We start from the raw sequence: 17,713 nt of genomic DNA, 5'->3' as shown, positions 1-17,713 counted from the left end.
GGTTTCTATTTTCATTCTCTTGTTTTCTTACTTTCCTTATGCTTTCCTCTAGCAACCTACAGAGAGACAAGTATGGGAGTAAAACTTAACTTTGCCTATCAAATGTAAATTTTTTCAGCATGGTTTTTAATGGGCACAATTAAAACATAACTAGTGGTCATGAAGTAGACTCAGCAGGCAAGTGGTTCACAATTTGCAACTGAAATATTTCCACATTCAAATAGTACTGCTGTAGTGCTTTTTGGAAAATAACACAAAGTCTGTAGCAAACCCTATTGGTAAACGAGGATATGCAATGCTGAAATAATTTGCTGTTTAAAACCAAAGCTATGTCAAGCAAAAATGCTTAATCCTTTACTTACATTTCTACATTCCCACAGTAATCTTGCTACAGGCTATGGAAAGATTTCAAGTGAATTACCTGATCATGGGCAACAAAACTTGCCTCCTCAAATCAGTCAAAATATATTCTAGAGTGCTTAACTCTGCAGTATATCACAGAACTCTCACTTTGGGTTATCAAATATGTTTTGGTATCTGCTTAGCAGAGCACAGAGAACAAAATTATAAAAATAAATCACTTTCATTAGGGAAATGAATGCCAGCATGCGGTCCATGTGTTGCCTCACTCTTATGAATACCATATGTTCTGTGCAGCTAAGATCTTGAAACATATATGAAGTTACAAAGCTATGAAATTGTTTAATCAAAGCTTAAAGAGGCCTTTCAAACAACCATCATCACTTTGTCTAATTCGGTACACATGGCAGGCTGGAATAGCACAATACAAAATTACTTGCAAGTTTTTCAAAAGGAGAATTTAGCTCAAAATTAGTTTTCTGCTACCAAAACAGTCTCATGACAAAAACATATCACTTTCATTTTAAAAAAAAATTCAGAAGAAACTTGCATTTTCTAGAGTACGCTACAGCTTTAAGTGTGGAACAAAGGCAAAACACAAAAATCTTTAATCTTTTCCAAACAAAAGTTTTTTTTCCTATACTCCTCCAAGCCTTGCATATAATGCAGCAGCCTCACAGTGATCAGTTTCATTCCAATAACATCACTTCATTCTTTCTTTATTTCCAGTCATATTTGTAGTTAAAGTGACTTTCTAGGAATTCACTAACAAACAATCTAACTTTCAATGGTACAGGCTTTTCAGTTTCTTTCAAAACTCTTGTTTTTCTTTGCCTGGGAAGCATTGTGATTTTGTAGTTTACATGTCTTTGTGTCTATAGAAAACACATTTCTTTAATGCAAAAAAATTGCCATCATAAGATTCCAATTTTTTTCCTTAAACTTCTTTTCATATTTCCAGCAGACTTACCCAATCTGTCATTCCTCCAACAGTTAAAAGATGTCAGCCATGGCTGATTTCCTCCTCCCATTCCACAGTTAATATTTATTCTTTGGTTTAATTTCTGTGACCCATGCGTACAGAAATTCCTAACATTTCTGCATTTGAACTGCATGCCCATGGTGTCTGTGGGCCTAAGTCTTCATTGACTATACTGGTTCATTCAGTGCTGTCACTGTGACTGATGCAGACTGCAGGCGAACTTTGACCTTTAGAAGCCCGAGGCCATTGCTGGCAGACAGAATATTAGTGCAAAAATTACATTAAGTGAGAAAAAAACTATTATTGCTAGTAATCTAATTTGCTGAACCCTTGCTCTGACTAAGTTGCTGAGAAGCTTAGTAATTCTTCATCATGTTACAATAAATCATTTTACTTTCTTTTATATATCAGCTACTCTTAGGCCAGATAGCCTGAGCAGACAGACATGATGTGAGTTGTCAAAGTGAGTCATTCCACCTGCTGTCTATCGTGTTGTTGGATGGTGCTTGTGGGCCCTGGTCCCTTTAGTGTGAAAGTTGGCTGTCCTTGTTTCACATAAATACTTTGTATTTGTCCATTTTTTCATTCTTTTCTTTACTTCATCTCCAGAAAAAAAAAGGAACGGTTAGAACTGTTGTTAAAGTAGTTGCTTGCCAGTTATGTGGGTTTATGTTATACATTTACCTTCAGTTTTGTATGTGGCCTAATTCCTTTTTGATTTAGTGTCGTTTAGGACAAATTCTGTTAATTTTATTTTTCTAATCATGGTGTTGTACTTTAAAATGTAAATGTTTACAAATGAATTGCTTTGCATTACATATGCAAGGGCATGGAGTGAACAGTTCCTTGTGGAAGAGTAATAAAACTGGTACTAAATTATGAAATCAGAATCCCAGAATTCCCCCTAAATTTCTAAATTAAAATCCAATTCCACCCCATGGGAAATTATTTATTATTTTTTAAATACATCTTTCCTATAAGGTGTGCAACTGTTTACAGTTGGGAATGTTCAATAACCTAACTTTTCTCAAGTCTTACTTCCAAGTACAACTTTGTCCTGAACTACATTAAAGAGTTTTATACAAAAAGAAGAAAAGTAAAAAGAGTGCCAGCGAGTAACCCAAACTGTCCCCTTTCTGTTTCAGGACATTCACTGAACAATGCCAGGGATACAAGTGCCATGGATACTCTACCGCTAAATGGTAATTTCAACAACAGCTACTCATTGCGCAATGGAGATTATAATGACAGTGTGCAAGTTGTAGACTGTGGACTAAGCCTGAATGATACTGCTTTTGAAAAAATGATCATTTCAGAATTAGTGCACAACAACCTGCGGGGCAGCAGCAAGAACCACAACCTGGAGCGCACACTCTCAGCCAAAGCTGTGATTGGCGGGAGCAGTAGCGAAGATGATGCAATTGTGGCGGATGCTTCATCTTTGATGCACAGTGACAACCCAGGACTTGAGCTTCACCATAAGGAGCTTGAAGCACCACTCATTCCCCAACGGACTCACTCGCTTCTGTATCAGCCACAGAAGAAAGTGAAGACTGAAGGAACTGACAGCTACGTCTCACAGCTGACAGCTGAGGCTGAAGACCACCTACAATCCCCCAACAGAGACTCTCTTTACACAAGCATGCCCAATCTTAGAGACTCTCCTTATCCAGAGAGCAGCCCTGATGTTGAAGAAGATCTCTCTCCCTCCAGGAGGAGTGAGAATGAAGATATTTACTACAAAAGCATGCCAAATCTTGGAGCTGGCCATCAGCTTCAGATGTACTATCAAATCAGCAGGGGCAATAGTGATGGCTATATAATTCCCATTAACAAAGAAGGATGTATCCCAGAAGGAGATGTTAGGGAAGGACAAATGCAACTAGTAACAAGCCTTTAATAGTGTAGCAAAGAAATGCTAAAGGCCACATACAAGTATTAAAAAGACTTTATTGGCCCAACATAGGCTCCCTCATATCTGCTCAAAGAGACTATTCTGTTCACCCTGTGGTTCTCCAGTGCAAAGGGGATGACTGGACCTTGCAGTTCTGTGAATTTTTATAAAACAAAAACTTTGTATATACACAGAGTATACGAAAATGAATTATTGGTTACAAAGAGAAGAGATACCAACAAGGTATTTTAAGATATCTTCTGCTGCTGAGTTTAACAAAATTGTGAAACAAACAAACAGATGAAAACTTTCCAGCCATTTTACTGCAGCAGTTTGAGAACTATATTTGTAAATATGGCTGCACCCCCTCCCCCCCCTTGTTTTGGGCAGGCCTGCATTGTATTATATACAAGACGTAGGCTCTAAAATCCTGTGGGACAAATTTACTGTACCTTATTATTCCTGACAAGACTTTCAAAAGCAGGAGAGAGAGATTCTGCATCAGTTTGCAGTTCACTGCAAATCTTTTCCATTAAGGCAAAGATTGAAAACATGTCTAACCACTAGCAATCAAGCCACAGGCCTTATTTCATATATTTCCTCAACTGTACAATGAACTATTCTCGTGAAAGATGGCTAAAGAAATTATATTTTGTTCTATTGCTAGGGTAAAAAATACATTTGTGTCCAACTGAAATATAATTATTAAAAATAATTTTAAAAAGTTTGAAGAAAATATTGTGAAGAGCTCTTGGTTGCACATATGTTATAAGCTGTTTTTCTTACACTTTGTTCATAGTACTGTCGTATGTTTAAAATCCAAGTTCTACCTGTTTTCACTTATTTTTCACTGTAAACAGTGTTCTGCTTTGAGAAGTTAATTTTTATTCTTATGTTTGACTTTTTTTTATTGCCAAAAAAAAAAAATTCCAAGGAGAAATTTCTGTTAGAAGCCAGTTATGCCATGCGTTGCACAAATTTGGTAAAATCTAGCCAAGATTGTAAATCAGTTCCCTGTTCATTCTTTACCCAGGGCGGGATGGGGAGGGCTAATGGGGACACTGGACACTTCTCTCAAACTTTCTGGTGAACAAAAGGTGCCTGTCCTTTTAAAAATAAAATTGAACAAATATTACTCCTCCATATTCCTTCTGCCTATATTTAGTAATTTATTTTATGATTAAGATCTAATGAAATGTAAATTGTTTCAGCAAAATTCTGCTTTTTTTCATCCCTTTGTGTAAAACTGTTAATGAGCCCATCACTAATAACCAATGTAAAGTTTAACACCTGTTTGACAGTAAATAAATGTGAATTTTTTTTCCAAAATAGGTAAAATGTGAATTATGTATGAATTGTAATTGGTGTGAATTTTCCTTTGACCCAGCTGTATTCTACTTCGAACTGCTCCCTTACATTTCACTATTTAAATATAAAAGAATACAATAGGAGCTAGGTATGTTTCTACTGAATAGAGGTCATCATTGCTACTTGGCATTCTAGTCACAGTCACATATGATCAAAGTCAGAGACATGAGCTCCATTAGGAAACTGTACTGTAATCTCATACATTTACATTAGATTTTTTTTAAATAGGACTCTGTCTATTTTACGTTATTTTTAATTTCAGTATAATCACATTGTGAGCAACTGGTTATGTGTTTATAATTACAGATGAAGATAATATCTTGCAATGGAAAATGTGTTTAATAAGCAGCATTTATGTAGCAGTGTGAAATCAAACAATCAACACATTCTTTTGAGATGAATAAATAAATATTATCCACATTTTACCAGATGGGGAAATTGAGGCAGACATCTGATGTCTTGACGGGGCAATACAGTAAATCAGTGATAGAGCTGGGATTTAGAAATCTGAATTTTCTGCTTCCCAAACCTCTTCATTTCTCTAGTCCATGCTGTTTCTGAGTTGCCTGTGGTTTTATGAGATACTAAAAATGCAAAGCATATTGTGATTTCTGTGTATCCAAACAATATTTTGATAAACCCTAACTACCTAAATAGCTCAGAGGACTTACCTGGATTTTGGAAAAATAGAATTTCAGAAAAATTAAATTACACTTTTGGAGCACATTTCTGAATTTTGACTAATCTGAATACCAGCGAACTGGGATTCAGATAATCAGAGTTTACCTGTATTCTAACTAGCATTTTCTGTGACATAGAAACAATTGATAATGAAGATAAAAGCCATATTTACATAACATCCAACTGGTAATCCTGCCAACAGGTTTGTTAATGCTCAAGGCTGTAGTTTTTATAGTGTGTTCCCTGGAGGTAAGTGGTCTTTTTCATCACAGGCTTACTTCTATTTTCCATGTATGTCACAGAAATTGAACTCTGAGAAATAAGGATTTGGCCTGAGCCAGGATTTACACCATATTCTTTGGGATCAAAATGATTCCCCAGGGTCATCCTGCAAGCTTGGAAACGTATTTGTTGATTTCTACCTACAAAATCATGGATTTGAAAATGCTGTATGTATACATTATACATTCACTAATTTTAGATTCTTGTAATACTTATTCATATGACTAATCCCTAGTCTTATGAGAACCCTCATTGTCTTCAATTGAACTACCTAGTTGAGCAAGGTCTGCAGGATCATGGCCTTAAAAATATATATATTAAAAGAACATTCAAGTGACGTGTGTGTATAAAACCAAGGACATTTAATTGAAACCTGTCAATGCCTATGGATAATGAAACACATTAAGGAAGTGCTTTAAGAGTATACCCTGTTATGGCCAGATATTGTAGAGAATTATTGGTTTTATTAAAATCTTTGCACAGTCTTACTGTTTTTTTTAATATATGATTTTTCTAGTGAATATCAAGCAGCTATTTTTTCTGGAGTAGTTCTACTGAAATCAATGAAGAATGGTCCCATGTAATTTACATAGCTGACTTTTTTTGAGGAGGTCTTGCTTTACATCTCATGGCCTACAGCCATACCATCTTGAATTGTGAACCCTTATCTGACAAACGAAGCAGAGTTGAGTGAAAGGATTGGATCTAAGAATTCCAAAGATAATCAAGTTCTGCTGGAACAGGTGTTGGAGATTCAAGAAGCAGCAGTCTTTTCTTGGAGTTGGTACTTAACCAATTCCCACAGTAATGCCACGAACACACTGTTGTTGAAGTTGCCATCTTTCAGATGAGCTGTAAGTCTGCTTGTGATCATTATCAGAGGGGTAGCCGTGTTAGTCTGGATCTGTAAAAGCAGCAAAGAGTCCCGTGGCACCTTATAGACTAACAGACATATTGGCGCATGAGCTTTCGTGGGTGAATACCCACTTCGTCGGATGCAATTGTGATCATTAGAGAGACCCTGGCCTTTGTGGTGTTAAGCGCAGTGTCTGGACCAAATTCCTTCATAGGCAATTTCAGTCTGGCTGCATGAATTCCCTCAGCAGTTTCAATGATATTCAGTATTGTTCATCTCCTGTATGTCGCTGTGTAATGTTGCTGTGCACTGTTAAACAGCTGATACATTTCAGTGGTAGGTGAAGTAATCCTAACTCTATACACATCAGGTCAAATTCAACCCTGAGGTAAGCAGGTGCAAGTCAACTGATCCCACTGTCTATGCCCGCACTGAGGATAGCAGGTGCAATTCCTGGCACGGGTAGACACAATCACACTAGCTCAGCTTGAGCTGTTATTCTAAATGCAGTTGTATGGATTTTACTCTATAGACAGTAGCTTGGGCTAGTCGCCCAAGTCTGAGCATGTCAGACACCCTGTACTGCTGCCCACACTGCTACTTTTAGCGCACTAGCTCAAGCTGAGCTAGCACGTCTTGTCTACCTCACTGGGAATTACACCTCCCAGCTGCAGTGTAAATATGGGGTAAACTTGATCTATAGTTTGTGAAATTTAATAATGCGCTTTTCATTTCCTTGGGGTAAAAGACCCTCTACGAATAAAGTTATTAATAGACTATATTGAAAACAAGCTACTAAACGTGTTTTAAATATTAAGTCATCCTCAAAATATGTATCTGATACTGTTTTAGGGCTTTAAGCATGTCAGGAAAATTACTTCCTGCAGAGAGATATCTCACTTTAAAAAAAGCTTAGCAAAAAGCAATAGTTTCATCTTGAGGGTTTTTTTTTTAATGTTTTTTAAAAAGCAGCAAGAAGCACTCAAAATGACCTTACAGTACATGGGCACAAATCACCATTACCTCACACATTAGGATTGACACCAATGGAAAGTAAGCGTGAAGCAAATCCAAATGGTCTTCTACCCATTTTTGTACTCATTTTGTTTAGTGTGACTTCAGAAGGTGCAGGGCAACAGAACCAGACATGGTGTTTTTGTCCTATTTTGATTCAAAACTTACTTATTTTCCTTTGGCTTTTATTAAAATTATCTTCTGGAATGAGACTTTTTTATGCCAAAGCTCAACTCTGCATGAAGTTTTATTGTAAGGTCAGATATTTTAAAAATGATATAACTACGGTTCTCAGCAAAGGCCAAATTTATTGTCCTGTTATAGGCTCTCAGGTGGTTACTAGCCACTTGTATCTTGTATGCCAGTTGTATGGCAACCCACTGATCCTGCCGTATGGACGGTGCAAGGAGGTAATGGGATTCTTGAGTCCAGTCTGTGGTCTGACCCCACAAAACCATGTGGGGCATGGAGGTCAGGAAAATCAGTGTTTTATCCCACCACCTCTTGCTGCAGACTCCGGCTACTCAAGTAATTGTTGCAAGTCTGTCACTAGAAGCTAGGGTCCTGATTTTAACAGGGAGGTGGGATGGGTTGTGGCAGGCCATGTTCCTCTCTCACAAACCCACCCTAGTGCAAGAGAAGATTTCTCTCCTGGCTGAAAACTCTGTGTCTGGATTTTAAACTGGTATTGCACTCTTTAAATTGGTCAACTAATGGCTAAAGGGTTGGAGTCCAGTTCCCTGCTCGGCTGGGTGGAAGCAGATGCTATATGCCACCATGCCTGGGGGAGTGGGAGTTTTATGCCCCTGGTATTTATGAGCACCTTGGCAATTGTGGAGTCCAGGACTAGGCGGAACTGCAGATCTATCAGAGCCAGGATTTTGCTCAAGGTTCTTGCTGAGGGCTTCCCCCCCACCCCCATATACTGTTTTAGAGGTTTTAGAAATACAACTTCCAATTCCCTTTATAGGCACAAAATAAATGACCAGTGGTGTTTCATTAATTCATGCCTAAAACTATTAACATCTCATTATATTATGTCACCATTCATTAATCTCAATCTTTCCCCATCCAGAGTTACTGGCATGTGAAAGAGATCACCAAGGCCTCACTCCACGATACAGTCTAAGTATTTATAAATAGTAATTGCAAAAATGTACACAGCCAGAAAGTAGGAAGTAAGAAGATTTAAAGCACTAGCACGTAAAATGCAGCAGTCAGTCACACTGCTTTACCACAGACCAAGTCTTGTTGGCACTATGGCGATAGGAAATATTTTGGTAGCTTGCTTGTTTGGCACATTTTGATGGCAGGTGTCTGTCACATGCTTGATGCAGCTTGGCCATAATTTTGAATGGGTGACTTCATCCAGTCTATACTATTGCGTTTGTGAGTCAGTCATTAACATCTAAACATTACAAAATTACAAGGATTATCTAGAACCTTTGGAAGCATTTCAGGTTCATTTTCTACCCTTTGGAAGGTTCTTATGGTTAAGGGTGTAAGCTAGAGCTGTGACAGACTTCCTGTGTGACTTGGCAGGTGATTGCCAGCACAGCAGCCAGTGGGAGCAAGGCTTAAAGCTGCCCCCATGTCCTGCCAATCTTCAGCTGCTTCAGGGGTTGAGTTTTGACAGCCTCCCTTGGCTCACCTATGGGTACCAGCACTATCCTGAATCGCTGCAATTCTTTGTGCTGCAGTCCCACGACTGGCACAGATTCTGTGCAAAGGATAGCCAAGTGATCTTCAGAGACCAGCAGTCAGCCTTAGTTCCCATGCTGAAGAAAGTTGTCTCCCTCCCCACACTGCATCCCAGGCCCTGTATGTGGACTAAAGCAGAGGGTGAGAATCTCATGCTTTGGGCTAGATTTTTAAAAATGCTATAGGTTCTTAGGTACTTTTGAAAACCATATTTGAATCTTCACATGCCCAAGAGTCATCTTTAAAAAAAAAAAATCAGTTCCCAATCTGTAAGTGGGAGTAAATTTCCCCACTTCACAGAATCGTTGTGAGGCCCTCACAAGTTAGGGGATGGGGCATTTGCAGTTCATGGAGAAACTTTTTATATCTACCTTATGTAGCTTTGAAGACCTACCAGATGGGCTCAGCCATCACCAAGCTGTAATACTTCATTGGATGCTACAGTGATCTTGGCCTCTATTTTCTAGCCATTTCTCTATACACGCTTTGTTTTCCTGTTCTGACTACACCTGCACAGCAGGTTGCACGAGGCTCACCATTGTGATAGCATGTCTTTTCCTTAGCTTGGATTTGTCAGTATTGCCATCTTGCTGTCCATTCACCTGCAGCATTACAACTGTCAGTCATAATCTTCTCTCCTCTTGCTGAATTGAAATAATTCTCTAACAGCGACTGTTGCTATGTCACTGCTTTGCCTCTAGTATGTAACTGTGTTGAACACCACAGGCCTGAGGGCAGCATATTGGGGCACCACCCTGTCAACCTTTTGCTAGAACAAAAACTGAATATTTACTTCTGCTTTGGTTTCTGCCTCTTACGCAGCGTCCAATGCATGTTACCGCTCAGCCCATGGCTACTTATTTTCCTTAACTGCTTTAATGAGGAACTTTAAACAAGGTGTTTTGAAAGTCCCTTAACCGACACACCTAAAGAACTTGAGTATAAGAGAAGCACGAGTGTCTTTAAACTAGCATTGGGCAGTCATTTCAAGCTTACGCCTGAGTAAAATTTTCAAGCTCACCGAAGAGGCTCAGGCATATAAGTCCCATTTTAAAAGCTCATTCCCTTGAAGCCCTCCCACCCCCAATCATTTCTGAAAACAAGAAAAACAGGTGCACATTTTTATTTTTACTCCACATCAAGTTAAATTTTATTTTTCATGAAAATCACTCTGGGCTGTTAGTGGGGGTCTCCTCTCAGGGGCAAAGGGCAACAGAAGGGGGAAGAAAAGGAATCAACACTCCACCAGGAGGAAGCCAGCAGGACCTGCAAAAACCTTTCTGTGTGAATGCTGCCTAGTGAGTCTGTAAAAGGTATTTGAGGAGGAGATGACAACAGCTACTGTAGGCAGCCTACTCTCCTTCCCATACAGTGCTCACCTATTGTGATCAGCCTACAAGTATGAAAAATCAGGATGGAGTGGGAGTAATAGGAGCCCATATAAGAAAAAGACTCAAAAATCAGGACTGTCCCTATAAAATTGGGACATCAGGTCACCCTATGCTCATCCATGGCAGTCTGCCTATGTGTCTACATGGGCAGAGGGGGTGGAGAGGGCAGCTCATCATTTCAAACTGTGTGCCTATACAAACATGCTGAAGTTCACATCCAGCAGCAGGAGGAAGTGGACCTTCCCCCATAGCCTAACTTAAGATGAGTGCCGAGTGAGGCTGATGAAAGAGAATGTGACTTAAGACACAGCACTAAAAGGAGGGTTTTCTTCAAGGGTGGGGGTAGGGGCGGTGGCCCCAAAAGTTTGCTCTGTTTGTAAGAGCAGAGCATGAGGCAAGGGAGAGGAGACTGCATTTTCTCCTTCTTTCCCTACTCAAGTCACCCTCTTTGCACATAAACATTGAAAACCCTCACCAATGTAAAATTCTACATGCAAACTGCAAATCTGAGGTGGTGTGCGAGGCATTGCTGTTCCTTCCACCTGATTAACCCATATTGCTAAGCTGAAGCTTGTCTGATAGTACTATCACAGTGTCCTGCTCCTATGTGAGCGTGGCAATGACATCCCCAGTTTCTGGGGGGTGCTTGAACCCCCCCATACTCTGCCCCAGCCCCCATTCTACCCCTCCTCCAAGTCCCCACCCTGCCTCTTCCTACCCCTGCCCCCTCTCCCAGTGCCTGCTGAATGCTGCTGAACAGTTGATTGCGGTGGGTGGGAGGCAGGGAGTGAGAGGCGCTGATGTGCACGGCCATTGTGCAGAAGGGCAGGAGCTGATACATGAGGCTGCAGGTGAATGCAGAACAGCCCCCTAATTTTTCCCAAGCATGCTCCAGCCCTGGAATTGGCACCTATGGATTATCGCATGCCCGCTTGTAAAACCATCAGGGAAAATTTATCTGCCAAGCTACACATGTTAAGATTTTCAAAGCTGACTAGTCACACAGCTCCCAGTCATTTTAAATGCCCCCACCCCCCTCACACTGAATAACAATAAATAAATGGGCCTTATAAGAAGCAAGACCATGTATGGGTTAGGGCACGAGGCTGGGCCTTGGGCTACTTAGATTCAATTATTTGCCCTGCTACAGACCAAGTCAAGCACAGCTTCCGTGCCAGCTGGCTCCCTCTGTGAAATGGGGATGAGTGAGTTGGGGGTGTGTGTGAGGCTAAATGCACTGAATGACTGTGATGTGGTCAGCTATCACCCTAGTGCTGGCCTTAGCTGTGCATTAGCTAGATGTAAGGGTAGCACAGTCCGGCCCATAGGGAGTGGTGTAGCTAAAGTCCCTACATCAGCTTTTAAAAAATGCCCCATCGCACAGTGTTGTTAAAAAAACAAACACAGGCTTGTTGCCCAGAAAAAAAGAGGTTGAGCATCTTCTGTGGGCAGAAGCCTGCAAGTCTGACATAACACCACAAAATAAGCCTAAATCATAATTAAGGATACGATTTAGTCATGACAGTTGTCAGATGCTCCTAGTGTGGTGCTTTGTTCTAGTCAATGTTGATATCAACCGGCTGCGCATGCACGCCGTGTGTGTGCGCGTGCGCGCTGCCCCAGTTATACGCAGAGCTGACCCAGCAGACCCCAAAAGAAACCCAGTGACCACAAACGCTAGTAAGGTACGAAGGCACCTGGGCCAGATTTTTTGGCAAAGAGAAACACAGTCTCCAGCTCCCTGGCACAGAAGTCAAAGGTACTGCTAAAGTGCTGCTAGCTAGTACATACGTGCTCCCTGACAATGGACTCAGCGGCAGGCCCCTAGGCTGGACAAAGAGATCCACTCAGGGTTGCAGTCTTATACACAGGTACAAACAAGTTACACATCCTGATGTATTGCAGTGCAACCCCTCTACATAGCAAGGTGCCGCCTCTCACCTTGTACATGGTTCAAACAAAACAACTCTATCCATCTTATTACCCTTTTGGCCCTGTCATTGGGATGGGTCAGCTTGTTCCTTGTTAAGTGTGGAATGTACAAGTATGTGAATGGGCTGATATCTAGTGCCTGGTACCTTTTAGGTATGTCTCGTCTTGCAGCATCCGCCCTTTCCTTGCCAGCTTCTGTGAGCAGGGCCTGCCTTTGGTTCATAGCTTAACTTTGCTTTATGTTAGCAAAGTCTTGACCATTACTTTAGTTCAGGCCTTAGGCCTCATATCGGGCCCCTGATACCAAGGTTTATATCTCAGGGCCTCCTCTTACTACAATGACCGTTGCAGGTGTCATAGCATTCATGATGTCCAGCGACCTCCGTGACATCAGCCCAGTGGCCGGGAGCTGTGGTGTACACCCAGTGTCTGTAGCGGCCCCTGGAGCTCCAAGCCACTGTGGGTGGCAGGGTACACCGCAGTTCCCTGCTGACATGGGCAGTGGTGCAGGAACCTCTGGGCTCCTGGGGAGCGGGGGGCCCCCCCAGAGCTGCAGGCAGCAGGGGTCCCCTATTGCCCTGAGCAGCTGCAGGCAGTTCCTAGACCCTGCATGGCTGCCCCGCTTCAGGGGGTGTGGGGACCTATCGATCCCCTTTTTTTCATGGCTATTTTTAGTAAAAGTCCAGGCCAGGTCACGGCTTCCGTGACATTTTCCTTTTTTGCCTGTGACCTGTCCATGACTTTTACTAAAAAATAGCCATGACAAAAATCTTAGGACTCATAATCACAAATCTGAGCCTGCAAAGCGCTGGGCATCTTCAATTCTTGTTTTCTTAACACCTTGGAGAAATCAACTTATGGGGTGTGGGGGCCACGTCCAAAGAACCTGTGCTCAGGGCTGTACAGGAAGGAGAGGATACAACAAACTTAACTCTGAATTTTCTGTCATCTACCATCAGAATGTAGGTGCTGGTTTGTCCTTACCTCCTTATCTCTGCCCACCCCCACCTGTCAGTAAAATTCAGGCATTACTGCTTGAGATTAGCATGTTCCCCAGGGCCTGCTTGGGCTCCCCTGCCTCAAGATGGGCGCATACTGTTATAACCATAAGCAGTATTTAATTACATACCTTCTGAGTATTGTTCGGTGCATTGATAGCTATTGTATTTAAGGATATTTCAGATAAATTGTGGACTTTTTGTAGCTTAGTGATTCAAGTGTGATTTAATCACAGAATTATTCTTTAATGCCTGTTCCCTCTAGCTTGTAATTTTAATTAGCACCTGCTACCAGTTTACATTGGTAACAGTAATGGTTGTCACTACATCACAGCTGCACAGATTCAGCTTTGACTGGCACTTTGACTTTAACAACCCGCCCTACTGCACGGCTCAGAAGACTGAACAGTTAATGCCTTATTTCACCGCTATCCTGAGCTTCAGCTCCTGAACAGTAATATGCTGATTCCTGTTAAACTGCTTACCCTAACCCAAGCAGTTAACACACATTCAAGGGATCATTCAAGGTGAAGTGGCACGTTAACACCTCTCCACTTATAGGGGGAAAGGAAGAAAAAGAACTGAGATGGGAGGGGTGTTTGACCTAAACCATAAATCCAGTGTCTCTATTCAGCCCATGATTTTTAGTGTCTAGCAAAGTCATGGGTGGTGGATATCGTAGGCAAGGGGAGGCTGTGCCTCTCCAAACTGCCTACCATGGCTCTGCCCCAAGGGCAGCATGCCTCCTGCAGGGACTTGGCACCATTGGGGCAGCTGGTGCTCAGCCGTGTTGCCTGCCCAGCACTCTGGGGCTGGCAGCCTGGAGTTCTGGGACTAGGGGTGGAGGTGGGGGTGCAGCGACCACGCTGCCTGGCCACCTGAGCACCCGGACTGGGGGTGCAGCCTGGAGCCCTGGGGCTAGGGGCATGGCAACTGCACCTCCCAGCTGTTGACCCCCAGGGCTGGGGCCTCGTTCCTCCTCCCCCACCCCCGGCCCAGGCCATCCAGTCCTGGGGCTGGGGGGTCTGTGGTGGGGGTGTTTTGGACTCCTGCAGGGAAGAACAGGGGGCAAAAGGGGAGGAGAGAGGCCTCAGGCACAAGGGGAGGAGCCAAGGGTTACCCTCCCCAGGCAGCCCGGTCATCCGGGACCCATGAGCAAAGTTACGAATTTAAGCTCCCACGCCCATCTTTCTGATATGTTGTGCAGGTTTCCTCTGAGGAGAAAGGACCAGGTTCAGATACAGACTTTGCGTTCATCTATAGGTGAGAAGGTGTTTTTTGCCTTATTTTCCTTTGCACATTCTTTCTAGAGCATAGCCATTTTCTGGCTGTTGGAGATTTTAGTGCACTGGATAAGGTACACAACATGTTGTGATTGGCCTGTGTAGGACCCATCGATCTTGAAAGGTGTTGATCCTCACAGAAGTGGAGATAAATCTACAGGTTTTGCATTTGTTGTTCTGGAAGGGTCTGGTGCCACTTTGAGTTGGCATGTCCTGGACTGTGGAGAGACTGTTTCTGGTGATGAGCTTAGAGAGGGTTTGCGCATAGATGACCGTGCCTGCTGATGGGGGGAGGTGGGAATGGGGGGCACAACCACAGAGCAGCTCCGCCATTTCCCCCCCACAGCCTCTGTGCAGCTCCCACTGTTCCTCTGCCTCTCCTAGCAGAATTGAAGCGACAGCCCCCCTCCTGCAGCTCTGCCTCTCTGTACTTGAAGCAGCTCACTGACTCAGCTGCTCTGCATGGATGTCTATACTCACACTACATCAACCGTGGCTCTATGCTGCTCGGGGAGGTTGTTACTATATTGGCGTAACAGGGCACTTACATTGGTAGTGGACAAACTTAAGTGTAGACACATGCACAACTAAAGTGGCATAAGATGCTTTGTGTTGACCTAAGTTTGATCTGGCGACCAGGCCTCAGTGCTGGACTTGGGTGGAAGCCTACCTGCTAATATCTGCTGATTAAGAATGGAGAAGCCCAGTATCATCACTCTAAGGTTGCTGCTCTGCTCAATGCACATAAAAAAAGTTTGAGTCAATGAGTTTAAGAGAAAATAATGCAATGAAAGGTCATATTTTTTGGCTAACTGTTTTGTTATTCCTTACCTGTTGAGAGACAAGTGATTAAGCAGTAGATTTACTAGTGGAGCAACAAGGAGGAGTGCAGCGATGTAGAAAAGCATTTTCTCTGTGCTAAGCTAATGAAACAGAGGAAAGAGCAACAGTGATAAGTGGCAAGAAATAACCATTACCATGCAGTGGGCCTCGTTCTACTCTCACTTCTATTGATATAAATCTGGAGTAACTCCATAGTTATTTAATGTACATGTATTTTCTCTTTGCACACATCACACACTGAACAAAAGCTTAACATTTTTCACAAAAGGAAGGCTAACACTATTAAAATTGGCAAGATCTCAGACCCTTGCTAATGTGAACCAATGATTGGAAGACCATTGTAAATGACGAATATCGTGAATTAGCTTTTAAGTTAACAATAAATTAACAAAGATAATTCATCACAAAATGTACTTTGTTCACTTCTGTCTATTCATAATGGTTTGTAGTAAGCTAGAATATTTAAGCAAAAGAAATGAGATTTTAGTATTCTGGAAATTTGTTGCAACCTCTATTATTAAATCTTTAAGAGACCATCTATTTTGTGTGTTGATAAAGCATGCTATTTATCAATATTATGCTACAATTGCAAAAAGAGAACATGAGCAAAATGGAAACGGTTTGAAGCTACCAAAGCATTGGTTGAGAAAAACCTTCCAACAAGTGAGTTATGAATTTAGAACAACTAGTGTTTTCCTGATGATAGGATTGGGTAATGCTTTCCAAGCTTCTTAGGTCATAAACAAATGTCTGCAGTCTGAATATGCAGTGTTGTAGCCGCGTTAGTCCCATGATATTAGAGCCAAGGTGGGTGAGGTAATAACTTGTATTGGATCAACTTCTGTGTGAGAGAGCTTTTGAGCTTACACAGAGCTCTTTAGCTGTGGGAAGTGTCACAGCTAAGTAGAAGATAGAATAGATTGTTTTAGCATAAGTAGTTAACATGCATTCTCAGGGTGTAGTCAAAGTTAAGTGCCTGTTATTGCCTTTCCTGTCATAGGGAGAAAGGAGTGGGGGAGGGATGGCTTCTAGATTGTTGCAATAAGCCATAAATTTAGTGTCTCTATTCAGTCCATGATTTTTAGTATCTAGCAAAGTTATTAATTTAAGTTCCTAGGCTCATTTTTTGAAGGTATTGTGAAGGTTTCCTTTGAGGATTAGGACTGAGAAGTCAGAAGAGGGCCTTATAAACACCCCTACAATTGCACACCCCTAGTTATCACCTACCATCCCACAATGGAACCTAAACAGGTTGCAACACACGCTCAATGGGAACCTCAAAGAAATTTTTCCTGAAATCCCCCCTGCCTCTCTCTTCTGGGCTTAAAACAATCCCACTCACATACCCAGGGGTGACCTGCATTGCTCAGTCACATGGTGCAGCCAGGCCCCTGCGTTACTTATGTCGAACCTAACTGTCCTCCAACTGCCATCCCACAATGCCCCACACTGACAACTCTGGTGAGTGTTGTGAACTCCACTGCCCATGGGTCACAGAAACTGGTAGCCCCACAAATTTTTTAAATACCTTTTACAGATTGGCCAGCACATCTAGCCGCTCTCCATCCTTGAGTGCAACTGACCAGCTGAACATTCTGGCTACATGCTCCAGACACTCCTGCCTAGTGTAGACAGGAAACAGTGGATCTCCTGGGCCTGTGGGGAGAAGGGGCTGTGTAGGCACAGCTCTGAAGCAGCCATAGAAACGTCAACTTCTATGAGCAAATTGCTCAGGCGATTGGCCCACGAGGCCAAAAATCAATTCAGTGCCAAGCTTCAGACCTGCTGCTTTTACGACAAGTGACATACCATACTCAGTAGAAACCCCATCATCCACTTTTCCCCCATAGCACCATAGAAATCTGACATGAATAGTGAAGAGGAGGAGGATGGGGGACTGGTGACCAGGGATCCAGCTCCACCTCAGTTCAGCTGGTTCCAACAGTCAACCATGGGTGAGCCTGATGCAGGAGAACGAACGTCAGATAAGCATGCAGATACATTTTTCATGACACGAATGATATCTGCAAACTAGCAGGATATCTTTTGACTTTTCATTAAATTACTCATGCTAGGTGGGGTTCTGATAGACCCAACTGAGGCAGAGTTGCTATCTTCTGGTCACTCC

The 17,713-nt window shown here is 42.3% G+C and overlaps 1 protein-coding gene across 27 annotated transcripts in view; it reads left to right on the top strand.

Annotated features, from left to right (window-relative positions):
• Positions 1–4,577, top strand: part of ADGRL2 (adhesion G protein-coupled receptor L2) — a 487,569-nt gene extending 482,992 nt beyond the window's left edge. For 10 of the 27 annotated variants that reach the window (XM_030572978.1, XM_030572974.1, XM_030572970.1 and 7 more), the window contains one exon: positions 2,488–4,576. In XM_030572978.1, coding sequence (XP_030428838.1) covers positions 2,488–3,242 — 755 coding nt within the window. In that variant the 3' untranslated portion in view covers positions 3,243–4,576. Of the gene's footprint in view, positions 1–52; positions 71–1,753; positions 1,806–2,487 lie in introns of all 27 variants that reach the window. The other 17 variants (XM_030572967.1, XM_030572966.1, XM_030572960.1 and 14 more) reach the window with 6 other exon arrangements.
• Positions 4,578–17,713: the final 13,136 nt, after the last annotated feature.

Source organism: Gopherus evgoodei, chromosome 8 (genome assembly GCF_007399415.2).
Source record: "Gopherus evgoodei ecotype Sinaloan lineage chromosome 8, rGopEvg1_v1.p, whole genome shotgun sequence".
NCBI lineage: Eukaryota > Metazoa > Chordata > Testudines > Testudinidae > Gopherus > Gopherus evgoodei.
The sequence above is the reverse complement of the archived record's forward strand: the minus strand, read 5'-3'. Positions and strand labels throughout refer to the sequence as shown.